Source organism: Pinus tabuliformis, chromosome 9 (genome assembly GCF_031772625.1).
Source record: "Pinus tabuliformis cultivar Carrire ecotype Pingquan chromosome 9, CPIR1, whole genome shotgun sequence".
Taxonomy (NCBI): domain Eukaryota; kingdom Viridiplantae; phylum Streptophyta; class Pinopsida; order Pinales; family Pinaceae; genus Pinus; species Pinus tabuliformis.
The window spans coordinates 513,419,168-513,435,058 of NC_142307.1; the positions used below are offsets into that span (position 1 = coordinate 513,419,168).

At 35.0% G+C, this 15,891-nt stretch overlaps 1 protein-coding gene across 1 annotated transcript; it reads right to left on the reverse strand.

Annotated features, from left to right (window-relative positions):
• Positions 1-3,969: 3,969 nt before the first annotated feature.
• On the reverse strand, positions 3,970-10,010 carry PTAC16 (plastid transcriptionally active 16). Its single transcript, XM_089440145.1, has 5 exons — positions 9,441-10,010; positions 6,302-6,739; positions 5,535-5,603; positions 5,332-5,390; positions 3,970-4,655 (listed from the first exon to the last, which is right to left on the reverse strand). Exons 1-5 carry the CDS (start codon positions 9,972-9,974, stop codon positions 4,187-4,189), a joined length of 1,569 nt encoding a protein of 522 aa, XP_089296271.1. The 5' UTR covers positions 9,975-10,010; the 3' UTR covers positions 3,970-4,186.
• Positions 10,011-15,891: the final 5,881 nt, after the last annotated feature.

Genomic DNA, 15,891 nt, shown 5'->3' on the forward strand with positions numbered 1-15,891 from the left:
TGTAAAAGACCTAGATATCTAACCAAAAAAAATCATACAATCCGGAAACATCATGAAGAAATCTAGAAGCATTTTAACCTCTCACGCCCCACTAGCTTAACATTTTTTAGAGACCTTAAATTTCCAAAAGATGGCGACAGCGTTTGCAAATGTATGCAACCAGACAAGCTAGTATGTTAATGTATGCAACCAGACAAGCTAATATGTTGAAGCGTCCTCAGATTTCCAAAGGAAAGCGGTAGCATTTGCAAATCCTTGCACGAAGACAAGTCAATATGTTGAAGATTTGTGAAATTACCCAAAGAGTCCAGCAACAACTTCATTCCTGCCTTGAGACTCAAGTGTTTCTGTGAGCGTAGATGAAAAAACTCTTCCGACAAGGTTTCCTTAAAGCTGTGCAATTCAACCTGCAAGATAATTTATCTGTCTCTATTTAGTTTCATATTTCTATTTCTATTTCAATTTAATACCCAAAAATTGGTTGTGCCCAGGTTTCGATTTTCATTTCATATTCAACCATGTTCTCGTGTTCCATGGCCCAAGTTCGTCGACGCTAGACCACCTAACTCGTTTTGTTTTCAAATTTATTTTACAAAATTTGACTTTCAGGTTCAGGGGGTGGCTCAAATTTATTTAATTGATTGGAAAGGGCATAATGGGTTGGGAAACAAAAAAATGATTTTTTTTTTAAATCATCCTCAAATAATGTAGTTGATTCATATTTGTTTGACCGTTGAAATAATAAAAGTTTTCAACAGCTTTTCATTTTCACTGTTTTTTTTAATTTAGGATAATCTGTAATTGGTGAGAGTTATCCTGAACAGGCCAGGATCAAATCTAACTGGCTGTCGCTATAAACTTAGGTTAGGTGCAACAGCCTGCAAGCCACATACAATAACAATTAACTTATGCCTCAACAAAAGCCAAAATATTAGCTCGGGAGTCACCTACTCTTCTGGCGAAGACACAACAGGCTATTACTCCATGTAAGCATTTCAATTTGGTACACCTTCTGCTCCAATTAGAACTGTCTGTTAAGTGATGAAATGGTCGTTTGTGCAGAACCTTGTTTTCATGGTTTTTGAAGAGTCGGCATCGTTCGGATGGATTTCTTTTTAGTTCTTATTTTGTACTTTTCTGCTCCAATTAGAACTGTCTGTTAGGTGATGAAATGGTCGTTTGTGCAGAACCTTGTTTTCATGGTTTTTGAAGAGTCGGCATCGTTCGGATGGATTTCTTTTTAGTTCTTATTTTGTACTTGTTTCATTGTTTTTGAGGAGTCGCATATGTATTTCTTTTTAGTTCTTATTTTGTACCTGGAAATCCAGCAATATCTTGGAAAGACTGAATTTGCATCTATTTACAGTTTAGGGATTTAGTGCCTTACAAATCGCAAACGCCTACTGTAACTTGCAAGGTTTTTGATTTCCAGATTCCAGACTTCAAACAAATTTTAGGCTTCGTCTTGCTATAAACAAATGCATCAAGTTCATAACAACTTCTCAATTTTCACATAAACAACATTTTTGTCATTTTTTTAATGGTCATCTTTTTTAGCAGTAATATAAAAATGATATTTAAATGTAAATTTGAAAAATAATATATATATACGAGTTATTTCTCATCATACTTTTATAGATACTAGTTATTTTTCATCATATTTTTATAGATACAAGTTATTTCCCATCATACTTTAATCAAGTTTTTGCAAAAAAAGAAGTATAAGAATAAGATGTAAATAAATATACTTACCAATAATTACTTCCCAGCATTGTTTATGTAGAAGTAAAATTGTAAATGTTAGACATCTCAATTTGCTGCCAAATCAACATTATAAGATTCAATTTGTCTATTAACCACTATTCAATTTGTTTATTAACCACTATTAATTTAGCATTGACCAATACAAGTTATAATGTTTTATAAAAAAAATTTCTCACTCATAATTTCTATCTTTGACCAATACAAGTTATAATGTTTTATACATTTTTGTTCTCTCTCATAATTTCTATCTTGAGTGACACTTATTAAATTATCCTGCAACACTTTGTTAAATAAATTGTTAATTTTAAATTCAATACATTTACATATAATAAAAAAATAACAATAATCAAAATTTAACTTCTTCCTCTTTCATGTTCCCTTCCCCAAAATATGTTAATTTTTTTCTCACTCATAATTTCTATCTTAAGTGACACTTATTAAATTGTCTTACAACACTTTGTTAAATAAATTGTTAATTTTAAATTCAATACATTTACATATAATAAAAAAATAACAATAATCAAAATTTAACTTCTTCCCCTTTCATTTTCCCTTCTCCAAAATATGTTAATTTAATAAAATGATAAAAAAACACATCTTGTCAAGTTGGCCATAAAATGGTGACTAGAGTAACCTAGTCAAATATGAAAATAAAATAAATGGTTTAATTAAGTACCCATATGCAAGCTCAATAAAGCTATAATAGATCAACATATTAAATGAAGAGTGACCACATGATCCCAACATGTGTTCACAGGGACCGATATTTCTTCTAATGGATATACATGCATCTGCTCATACCTTTCTTTATTTTTTATCACAACATAAACTCGAAACCTTGATCTGCAGAGATATATATATATATACCCTTATCCAAAAAGACCAACCCTATAGTTATGTAAGAAATTAATGTAAACAGGGGAGCCTAAGAAAGCTGACTAGAATTTGTTATTGCCAAAGTGTGCTGCTCATACATCGTAAGGGATTGACTCTTCCTCGACAGTGGACACATCTTCAGCTAATCCTCCCTCCTATTCACAAGCTGTAGTTAACAGATGTTTTGCTCAAGGCACAGAAATACTAAGGGCTCTTCCTTGGACGTCAAGCCTGAATTTACCTGCTCTTGGACTTCCAAAGAAAATCATCTTCATTTCCTGAAAATATGAGTGAAATGGCTTGACTAACTCCAATAGAGCAACATAAGCCCACTAGCCTAAAAGAAAATCTAACAGAGGAAATGAGATTTTTTATTTTCACAAAAATGCAGCAACCCAAACAGGAAAAGGGCACTCAAAAGGATTTTTTCCCCTCCTCATAAAATGATAAAATGATATTTGATTTGGAAATTTTATTTTTATTTCCAAAGCTTATTTCTGTGGGGTTTTTTTGACATTTTAATATTTATTTATTGTTTTTCACATCATGTTTTTATTAGTTTGTTTGGGGTAGTTCAATTAGCAATGACTGTTGAAATGAAATCTCATCAAACCGGAAGTCTCTTGGATTCAAATCTTGTGCTATCCCCAATTAAAATAAAAAATTAGACATGATGAAAATAGTCCTACCAAACTTTAAAAAAAATATCATGTTCCCAGTAAAAAAATTACATCCTCTTAATATCTCTAAAAAATAAAAAAATAAAATGATGAAGACAAGGAAACCTATAGAAAGCATAATAAATGATGAAGACAAGGAAACTTATAGAAAGCATAATTAAAATTTCACTCTCATGATATCTCTCAAAGATCAAAAATAAAATGACGAAGAAAAGAAAAATTATAGAAAGCATAATTAAAATTGATTGTAACAGAAGTTTATACCAGTATTACACGTAGTGCATCTAATGCAATTGCTATTTACTACAATACTTGTATCTTTTAAAAAGAAAGTGTACTCATGGGATGCTATGCCTAATAGCGTTTCAGGCCAGATCAAAATGAGAAACGACAAAGACCAGCATGATAGGTACTCTGTAATTGATGGACCTTAGCTGTAGTTACAATGAAATGTATATGTAAATTTTGTATTTTACAAGGCTGAGGCACTTTTCGGAATACAAATATTTAAGAATAGAAACTGCTTAGGTGTTATTTCATTTTAATATATTTAGATCAATCTAATATACAACTGACAGTAAAAATTATTAAGAAATACTTACCTGTCTCAACCAAAAAGCAAAAATATAAATGAACACAATTAGAAAAATTAATGGTGAATTCTCCTTCCAGAATCTATACATCGATTTCATTTACCATCTACTCAAACGCAAAACAATTCAAACATAATTCGGGCAATAATGGGATCTGGATAACATTCTTGTCACCTAATCTTGCACAGAAAGTAATTTATTGAAATTGCCCGTTCTACAAGTAAATGTAACAGAAAGAGTCCATGAGAAGTAGTATGGAAATAATCAAATTAATTAATCATCATCTACATAGATGGTTTCTTGCTTAAACACGCCTCCCGTTTTCTTCTTTATTGCTGGTAGTTTGAATACACTGCTAAAACCTTTCTTTGGCTGTGAAGTTGCATATTTTTCTTCTCCTTTCACAGTAACAGCTGGAGTTTCTAGACTCTTTCGAGACTGAGAATTAAAGGATGTTATGATTTGAGCTCCTTTGCTTCCCCCAAAAATATCTACACCGAATGCTTTAGCCTTGCTTGCAAAATAATCGAATGAAGCAGTTGCAGCACCTGCCTTAACTTGGGCAGCGAGTTCAGTGGCTTCAGCTTCTTTTTCTGCAAGCCTTTTTGCTTCTGCTTCAAGTTGTTCAGCAAGCTCCTGTTTTTTGCGTACATTTTCTGCAGCTATGCGCTCTTCTTCTTCAGCTTTGGCTTTCGCTTGGGCCTCGGCGAAAGCTTCCTTTCTTCCATCTGTTGGAATGGCACTGCCATGAAATAACAAACATGAAGAAATCATCACAACAACTACTCAGAGCACTGCCAATTGTAAAAGACAAAGAAGGAAGCTATATTAATTTCCTCCCAGTTAGTGCAGAAAGTTAAATTAACTTCACAGATAAGTTATAACCCAAAAAGTGCCCATCAGACTGCCAAGTACATTATGTAGGTATAGTATCCCAGCAGAGGGTTGTTTTTATTTCGATTGTGGATTTCAGAAATATTTTTGATTGTGGATTTCGGGAATATTTTCTATTGTGGATTTCAAGAATATTTTGAAATTGGACAATAAGCAATATTTCGGAATTTTTTCGGAATTTTTGGAATTGAACAATAGGCAATAGCGAGTTCAAACTCCTGTCCATCTCATTCCAAAATATTCCTAAAATCCATAATTTAGTTAAGTTCAGCACTAACAGAATACCTTGCACATCTTCATGCTAAATGCAAAAAAATAAAAAATAAACATGCACATCTTCATGCTAAATGCAAAAAATAAAAAATAAACATGCATACCTATGCAAAGAAGCAAGATATGTCAACAGCTTGAATGCAAATGATGCGAAGTTAGAAACATTTTCATGTTGAAAGATTTCCAACAAGGGGTGTCAAAAGGTACATAAAAGAATATCGACATAAGGAACAGTTAAAAGATTTGTTCACCTTAAAAGCTCATAAACTGGCAGAGAAGGTGCAGAAGGGCTGGCTGCAACATCAATAGTCTACAAGAAAAACAATTTTGGTAAGACAAAATGACACTGCACAGTTACATATACCAGTAAAACATGGTATGCAATACAAAACTAAAAGTTTGTACACTTTTAAATAGCTTCCTAGAGGATATTTAGTAATGAAAATTCGCATACCTTGTTCTCTGAGATTGAAGTGTTTGCGAAAACCTCAGCTACCACAGATGCAACTTGTGTCTTTGAAACCTGTCCAAGTGTAGAAAATGGGTAAGAGATAATAGAACTGCCCTCTACATATAGAATAATAATTACATTAAAAACAGAGTACTGCAACAACAACAAAAAACAAAGCTTGGGTAAGTGATAATAGAACTGCCCTCTACATATAGAATAATAATTACATTAAAAACAAAGTACTGCAACAACAACAACAAAACAAAGCTTTGTTCCAGGCCACCTTACAGAGACTGTTAATCAAGGTAGATTTCACTAGTAGAGCAGATTGTTCACATGAATTATGTAATCTTTCGCAGCTTATATATTTGTTCATTGGGCTTTGGGATGTCACTGCATCGATTTTATTTATGCCGACGTTTCTGGTGAGGCACATCACCTATCGTCTGGGATTAATGTGAGTGGACATATTGACAAACCAAAGTCCAACGAATAGATTATTTACTTGGAAAATTATAACAAATTTTACTTTGGAGTGTGACCAATAGAAATGTATGTGTATGACCTGAGCTTTTCTATAATAGAGCATTCTAGATTATCCAACAATAAACAGAAAACCTGTATTGAAAGATCATAAGCTCCATATTGGACTGGACAGAAGGAAGAAGAACGAATGAACTAGACACTAGACAAGTCCTGTAAATATTTTGAAATTGGCAAACAGTTTGACCTTAAACCATGGAATGCAATGCTGAATTTGCATTGATTACTTTGTTGTTTACGTCTGCACTTCCTTCCGCCTTAAGAACAAGGTTGCAGTCTTTCTCTGAAATAAAATCATCTGTGAAACTGGCCTTCAGGATAGTGTAACTTAATCCCATTTCCACAATTCTTTCAGTAAGCTCTGATAATGATATTTCTGATTTTCCAAACAAGTTGCTGAAAAATGAAGAGATTCCATCAAGAACACTTGAAGACGCTCCATCAGATTCGTAAACAACAACAATATGATTCACATTTGCTAGCTTGGCTGCTTCAATAACGTTCAAAGCATCAGTTGTAGTAACTTTGGAACTAGGTCCATCCTCTGTGGGTCCTATTGATACCACTGCTTTACTGGCATTTCCTATGGCTTTAGCTGTGGATTCAATATCCTCAAAACTGAATTCCACTGCATTAAGACGCTTGGCATCCTCGGCAGCAATTATCTGCACATATCAGACTACTTTAGAATTGTATATATATTCAAACTGTCAACTACCTATAGATGCAATCTTTTGTTAATGGAACATTCAATCTTGATTTGGACCAAAATCACATAAATAATTATCTATAAAGAAACAATCAAGTCAATGAAAACTCCAATGAGAACGATGACAATTAATGATGAACATTATTTCTTATAATGATTGTAAGGAATTTCACAATGTGAGCCCTGTAACAGAACAGAGTGTAATCTAAAGGCCTTTCAGATTAGTAGTGTCAGAAATTAGAATTCAAACTGCTGCCTACAATGAATACAGAACATTAAAACGTAATCTCTTCTGATCTTAAGAAAGAACACCATATAACAATATAACGGATGTTTTATTCAAAAAGTAACAGACAAGCACAGGGAACTTATGGGTTGCGTTTGGAACATAAGTAATATCAGGAAAAGTGACTTCCAACTAGTTGCCCACATTTAGAGGTCTAAGTTAAATTTCACTGGTAACCCGAAACTATTGTAACTTCTTCTAGTCGTAATCATTATTTCAAAATATTTATTTTTCACATCACATATCTTGACATTTTGCCCAGGAAACTGTACCGTTCATGTATAATAACCGTTCGAGAAAATATTTTTAAAATCGAGAATCTGTTCACTTTGTAATATGTATGTATTTTGAAATAATAGTTTTGATCACCTGTCAAATTATATTTGCTTCTTTAGCTTAGTGCACAGAAAAGTTCAGAACACCTATTTTCCATTTCTAAGAGGTATTTGTAATAACATATATCATCTCGTTCATATATCCATGGTATGTACCTTTTAACTAAGGAGGTATGTACCATCTGAAAATATTTTCAGGTAACAGCTATTTGCGGTCTATTTGGTAACTCGGAGAAGTTGGCAAATTTTTCAACTATGCTTCTTTTTTTATTTTCCAGAAAGTATGCTTTTTCCAAAAAGTACAATAGGTATATTTGTATTCCATAATACTAATATATATGTTTCAGTTCTAAAGTACTCCCACACACATCAAGGTTCTAAAGGTTTTAAACTAATACTCATTATAAACTCAACTCAACTTATTATATAGGGGAATTGAATTTACAACTTATTATAGGGCAATTGAAATTGAATTTGGATAAAGAAGATAACAACATTTTACCAACCACTCAAGCTACATCCACAGTATTTACCAAACTCTGCTTCCAATTGCTTGGCATTGGACTTCATATGTTATCTTGATGTGATCAAGGATTTACTCAGGATGTTATTTCAATGATACCTGGATCGAAGGATCAGTGGTACCTTGATGCTACCTAAATTGGCAAAGGCCTCGATCTTGATGTAACGTGGATTGAGGTTCTTCCTCATAGCAGACCGGAAATCTAGAAAACATTTTTAGTGTACGCCCATGTTTCTAATGTGCTGAATTATGCTCTTTCCAAGGAAAATTTCCTTCATTGGCTACTCTTATATGGACACCTATATGCCAGCGGCAGGCATTACAAGGCCTACACTGGCTACTAATATATCTCAAGCTGTTTTTCCAACAATCTGGGAAAATTAAGACACCAATTGATATCAATCCAGGGTAGGTTGCATAACCTCTAAAATCCCTGTCCCAATGGATAATTGCATGTGCCCATCCCTGTCTAATCTACAAAGATGCAAATCATGCATTCCAATATTTTTTCAAGAATGCAAAAAGGGTCGGGTGCCTTTGCCTCCCATCAATGGAGATTTTCCACACAGATCTTGTTGCTATGAGGTTCTACACTTACAGTTTTGGCACACGTATCTGCTGTTGTGAATGAAGAATATAAGTACCGACGTCTCATCATCTGACTCTTGGTTTTCAAATATATCATAGATTTACTCTAGAAAATATGCAACAAAGCTATTTTAGATGTAGATTTTGGAAATATTTCAAAATATGAAATGGACAGCAAAATCAAAATCAATTATTTATTAGTTATTGTTTAACCTCACTCCTATTCATCAGATTCCAGAATACCATGGAAATATAATCATCAAATTTCAATACTATGGAAATATACCATCAAAAAATAGACACAGACAAAATCAATATGTTAAAAGCCAAAATGTCAAAAAGCATCATACTGTAGCTATAATTTTCAAGCAATGCTGGGGACTCAATGACATGACAGCGATACTCCTAGGGTCTGTCCTCTCTTGGGACATGTAGAGGCACACTAATTTGTTCTTACCAATCACCTTTCTTTCGGGGAGATCCAGAGAGAATGACATTAGAAGAGGCCTGGTTTCCTGGGCAGCTATGAAATATCATGATAATTAATCCTAAACGGTTTAATCTCCCAGTTATCACTAGAACATAAATGCCTAACAAGTACTGAAGTTTTAGTGGCTGAAAATCGAATATCAAGAGATGAAGGGCAGGTAGCTTCGTTGTATTCCTTGCTCTGCCATCCTAAGAGAAGATATAAATTGGAGTCTCGATTTTTTATGTCCGGATTTTAGAATTACCCAGAAGTTTTAGTATGACTCAAGTTCATTCTCATTACAGTTTGTGTTAATCCTGTGGCTGCTTACTGGGTTCTCTAATTCAGGGGCTATCCTACTCAATTGGGTAGCCATATAATCATAAAGATGAATGCACACTTACAACAATAATCCTAAAATAATGTCAAAATCGATGCAGAAGTTGAGATGGTGACCTTATATTGGATTGCAAACTGTGCTAATTCCTGCGCAAATGAGAGGTCTGAAACTGCCGCTCTAACCGAAAAACCTTGGCGTAACAGCTTCTGTGAAATCCTGGCACCAAACTGGCCCGTGGCTCCTGCTACAAACACTGTAGAGGGATCCTGCTGGCGCGACTTACCCAGGGAAAGAGGGTTAAATTGGTTACCTAATATGATGTTGGATCCTTTTGAATTGGAAAATGGACCGAAGTTGAACTTGGGACCTTCTGAATCCTCATCCTCATCCTCATCCCCATCATCGTCATTTTCATTCTTTTCATTGAATCCCAAGTTGAAATTCTTGAGATAGGAGGACTTCAGGGCTGTGACTAAGACCAGGCGCTTCGAACTATGCCTGCCATGAATATTGTGCTTTGGGTACTTGGTGCGGCCTAGAGTTGAAGAAGAGGAGGCAGAGGATGTGTAAATTGGTGGGAATGGATGCTTGGGTAGCAGGCAATGCGAGTCAGCTAATCTGCATGAGAACGTAGATGGTGCAGTTGCCATGCCTGAATTGTGAAATGGATAGGAATGAATATTGCATTGTGTGGCTTTGTTACGTTTATGATATCATAAAGTTGTATTGTTTACGATTGAGTATGACTCATAGACCAATTGGATTTCAAAGGATAGAGCTGGTGGCTAAGGTGTTATCCTTCCGATGTCATGAATCTTTCTTTGGTTTTGTGTCCGATTTTTATCAAATATCTGGCTGTTATTCAGGTTGTGGCTGTTATCCATGTGCTGAAAGGTTTAATGTTGCGGCTGTTATTCATGTGGTGGTGAAAGTTATATAACAATAATAATACATAAAGCAAGTACTTATATAGATTGGTGAAAAGAAATTATTGGTACATATTTTTTTATTTTTATTTTTTCAACAAAGGAAAAAGCTAACAATAAATATCAATAACAAGGTTTATAATGAGTTAAATTTTTTACCAATTTTTTAATACATTTTAATCTTAAAAAAACATTTATGTCACAATATATAATTGACTAAGTATAAGTAAAACATTTCTCTAGATTTATGAGAGATTTTTCAGCGAAAATCAAATGGAATATCATTTGTCGACGTGTTTCGAACCAACTAGTGTGGTTCATCGTCAAGACAAGTTGAAGAAATAGATCCAGCTTAGCATGATAAATACTCTAAGCAGAGTCTCCAACAGCTAAATTGACTATTGCTCAGACTATTTATCATGCTAAGCTGGATCTGTTTCTTCAACTTGTCCTGACGATGAACCACACTAGTTGGTTCGAAACGCGTCGACAAATGGTATTCCATGTGATTTTCGCTGAAAAATCTCTCATAAACTTGATATGGATCATAGAAGCCTGAACTCTATAATTGATTCTCTAGATTTATCACTAAAAAACAACTACTAAGAAAATAGTTTATCTACATTATGTAAACATTACATTATGTAAAGAGGATCTTCCCATATCTTTGAAATTTTGTTTGCAAAAGCTGAGTATGTAATTTCTCCATGTAGATAGTTAGACTCCACCTTGGAAAATGTATTTGCAGTTCTGTTATGCTCCCTGTATATATGAGTGAAGTTCACCCTCCTAAAATAGTGTAGTCATCCTCCTAAGTCTTTGCAACTAGTTTTTCAATAATGGAGGATTGAAAGTAGACCGCTTTGTAGCCCACTTAATAATCACCTTTGAATTTCCAAATACCTTCAATGCCTCGATAGATAGCACTTTGCACAAAATAATAACCCCCATAGTGCAATGACCTCTGCATGGGTGTTGGAACCTTCTCCACCATGCCAACAGAAATGGTAATGAAAACCAGGCCTGATAGTAATGTATGCACCAAAACCACATATGTTATTTTTGGTCGCCCCATTGAAATCCCCCACTAAATGGCTGCCACAAATATCCCTAAGATGCAAACATCCCTGGGGACCCATGTCAAATGCAAACCTAGTTTCTCTTAAATATGCAACAATCTTTATGCAGATGTACTTAATATTCTAAGCATGTTCCTCAAATATTAATGAATTTCAACGTCTCCAAATACCTCAGATAATATATACCGACAGGGTACAATATTCTTTATAACCATTCATCTAATCTTGTAGACATAATTCCAAAGAAGATGAATTATAGTTTGTGATAATGTTTAATATATGCATCATACCATTCTAGAGGTAGATAGACACCGCGAATGGACATTTAAAAAAAGATGAGCCACATCCTCCAAATCCAATCTACATAAGATACATCAACCAGGACCAAAAAACCCGCTCTGACATAAGTTATCCCAAGTCAATATCTTGTTATGCCTAGCCAACCAGCCAAAGCATTTTAGATTTAGTGGAATGTTCCAACTCCATATTTTTTCTAAACCATCTTGTAATCATCAAATGTGGAGGCGCAGGTGTGATATGCAAATATGCTTCCTCAACTGAGCCCTGCCCCTATATTATATATCCATCCCATGAATAGATATCCTCTTTCACACCTAAAAATATCCCATCCATATATAGATTGTGCACATACATGTCCCAATCCACAACCAGTGCACCATATAACCCAAGATCTTGTGAACTACTCCATATGAGATGTAGTGAGGAAAAGCTAGGTGTGACCTGCAACTGGTTAATGTAATAGATCCCTAGATTATGTAAATGTCAAATTAGTGGAATAGGTAGTGCATGATCACCAACAAATCCACATATGGGATCCAGTGTGATCTCCACCAAAGAGCTAGACCTAATCTACCACTTCAAGTTTCCAAAGAGCCAATGTCTAATTTTCATCATGATACGCCAAATGTATGAGATAGCACATGGGACACGAGCCCCATCCTTAATCCAAAATAGCAATGATTGATTCCTTAAATACTTTTCCTCAGTGATTTGCTGCCAAATACCATCACCATTTAAAGCTTGCCATAAACTCTTCTTTAGTATGCCCATCTAAAATTTTCAATATCCTTGATTCCCCAACCTCCATCCTCCTTTCTTAAATATATATCCTCCATATGAGCAAGGTGGATTCTGTAACCATTTTTAATACCAACCCAAACGAACTTTGCTATGATGGATTTAATCCTCCTAATGATATATTTAGGCATCAAGTAAAGATGCATCAAATATACTGCAATACTTTGCAAAACCACCTGAACCATAATCAACCTACCACCAATCGAAAACAACTTATGTGACCAAGATGACAACAATTGTTCAAATTTTTCAGTTAGCGAACCCCAACCCTTAATGCCATTTCAATTTGGTTTAAGGATGAAACCAAGATACTTGAATCCCTTGTCCAATGAAACCTTCTCTACATCAAATAGGCCAATTATCTCCAAAACATTAGCCTCCTCCAGAGAGGAAGCAATCAACAATGATTTAGATTTTCTCATGTAGGGACTTGTAGCATTATCGAAAGTGAATATGATCTTGTGTAACACATACCATTCAATAGCAGAAATTTTCCCAAATAAGAGAATATCATCAACAAAGATAAGATGGGTAATAAATATATTCCTAGATATCCCCAAACCTGAAAAAGGTCCCCAGGATTGTGCCACCATAATCATTTTTCCCATACCCTTAATGGCAAGTAAAAATACAAGAGGTGAAAGAGAGCACCCCTGTCTTAAACCCCAATATGCCTTAAAAAAGCAAGATGGCATCCCATTGATTAACACAATGAAATTTGCAGAAAATATACATGCCATAATCCACTCAACACCACATACAAATATCCCAATCTTATGTAAAACCATGCACAAATACGTTTAATCAACACAATCATATGCCTTGTGAAGGTCAAGTTTCAATAATAAAGCGTCTTTTTTATTGACTTTGATAGAATGTAGACATTCTTGATTAATCGCAACGACATCCTAGATCTGACGATTTTTAAGGAACCTGAATTATTCCAGCACAATATGTTTTGGCACAGTAACTTTCAATCAGTTTGCTATGATCTTTGAGATCATTTTATACATGGTGTTACATAATGAAATGGGTCGATAGTCCATGAAAAAGTAGTAGGATGTCCTCGACTCCTCAACTAGAAGTAGTAAATGTGATCCCATAATATCCCTAAATAATGAGAATATTTCCACCAACCATTTGTCCAAACCAAGAATTTTGTCCCTAGCCATATATTTTATGACAAACACTAATTCCTCCATTGTGATCGGTCTCCCCATATTCACATTTGCATCCTCATTAAAAATAACCAGATATGTATAAATAACTTCCAATTGTTTGTTAATATCCACCACATCCCTGGCTTGATATAGACTACCAAAGTACAGATAGCCGCCAAATGTAGATCCTTAAGATTGATCTAATGGATGAGTACCATTCTATAGGAGCAAAGGTCTCCTCATAGTTAATCCCCTCAACTTGAGAGTACCTCGTGGGCACAAATCTAGCCTTGCACTTTTCTATGCTTTCATTTGTTGATTTCTTTACCTTGAAGATCACAGAAAGGGGATCATGGGGGGGGCACAGTCCCCCCTGTCGAGGGGTTTTAGGGGGGAGGCATCTCCCTTGCATGGTGTCTGGGGTAGCACCCAAGGAAAAAAAATCTAACCCTATATTAGGTGGACTTACTTACCTATGGTTTTGTGCATGGGTTTTGCACATGGTTTTGGGCATGATGGTTTTTTACCCATGGTATTTTGTAGATTCGAGCAAGGGAACTATGGTTATGTTCTAATCCAAGGTTAATGGATAGGGTTTATGAATTCTTAAACATGTATATACGTGTTGTAACATTGAAAAGAATAAAATGAAATATCATTCTGGTAGTCCCGATTTTGGGATCCAGGGAAATCTCTGTGTATTTGTTTTATATTATTGTCATTGTTTATTTTCTATTTTTAGAATTCATCTGTAGGTAATTTTTGTAGAGGGTTAAAACCTACAAAACCCACAAATGATTTATATATTGATCTTGGGAGCACTTCCCAAAATTTTTTGTTTACAATGGATTCATATTCCTCCACCATTGCATCAACCCATACAGGTTTCTCTACTACTTCCTCAAAAGAGGATGTCTCATTATCTACAAGCTCGGTCATTAGAGCCATGTAGCCAATGTACCAATCTGGTGACCTTCTCTTCTTGTGTTAATTTGAATGAGCACCCACATTCTCCCTCGCATCCTGCACAAGTCTCTCATCTTCCCTGGTCCTTTTCCTCCCTTCTTTGGATGGTTCTGCTTTAGTCGTTATCTCCACTCTCTGCTCCACAATTTTTTATTGCTCCAAAACTTCTTGAAGCTCCTCCTTTGGAACTAAAATCTCCTCTTCTGGTGGGATTAGAAGCTCCCTCTCAAGAGATCATCTCATGGCTTTATCTTCGTCAAATTTTACATCCCTTCGCATAACTATCATTCTGAGGGATGGAAAGTACACACAGTAGTTGTGGAGAGTTTCTGTGTAACCCAAAAATACCCCTAATTTTGTTGTTGGCTCTAAATTATTCCTTGATTCTTTTGAGACATGCTAGTAAACAGAGGCTCCAAAATCCTGAAATGCAACACATCCAACTTTCTCCCCAAGAAAGCCTCCTTCGATGTAATCATGCCAAGAATCCGATGAGGACTCCAGTTCTATAAATAGATTGTTGTGTTGCATGCCTCATCCCACAAATGCAGAGATAGGTCTTGATCATGAAACATCGCCCTAGTCGCTCCCACAATGCTACTCTCATGAAATTAGGTTGTATATTTACAACTTCTCATGAAGTTTTAATCAAAATCACAAGACATAAACCTACACTACTACTCTGCGGACATTAATTCACAATTTAGGACAAAATCTCAGACATGTAAGAAGAAAAAACACACATGCAAGAAGTATATTTATATTGGGAAAGCAATATACTAAAAGCCCCAATGCCTCTTTCATTAATCAAATTAAATAGATATGTATTACAATTACTTTGCTCAAATGAGCTCACCCTGCAAGTACACAACCTATCTCTCTGCTCACTGAAGGCCTCTAACCTAGACTTGGTCAAATTTTTCCTTGGCTTGAGCTCCTATTTCTTTGTGCTATTCCTTAGGGAATTAGGCCCTATTATTTAGGAAATTCCCTCAATTGATTTGTGTAATTCCTTTAGGTTGATCATGTGATTGCATGCAACACTTATACACTCAATACTAGTCTACAACTGATGTTACACTGCCTTGGAATCTCCACCTCAACTAGGTAACTCAAATTCTCTACATGCACTAGTTATTTAGGGTTGATTGATCAGTTAAATAGATGATCACTAAGTTTGATTGAAGTCCCATTGCTTAACTGACCTTCCACTAGTTCCTCCAAAAGTTGAAACTAGTTTAACTAAAAAAAACTTGAGATAACTGACCTTGATTGCTACAAATTAGCAATCACGGATGCATAACTAAACTCTAACTCCTCCAACTCAAATTTATTGAG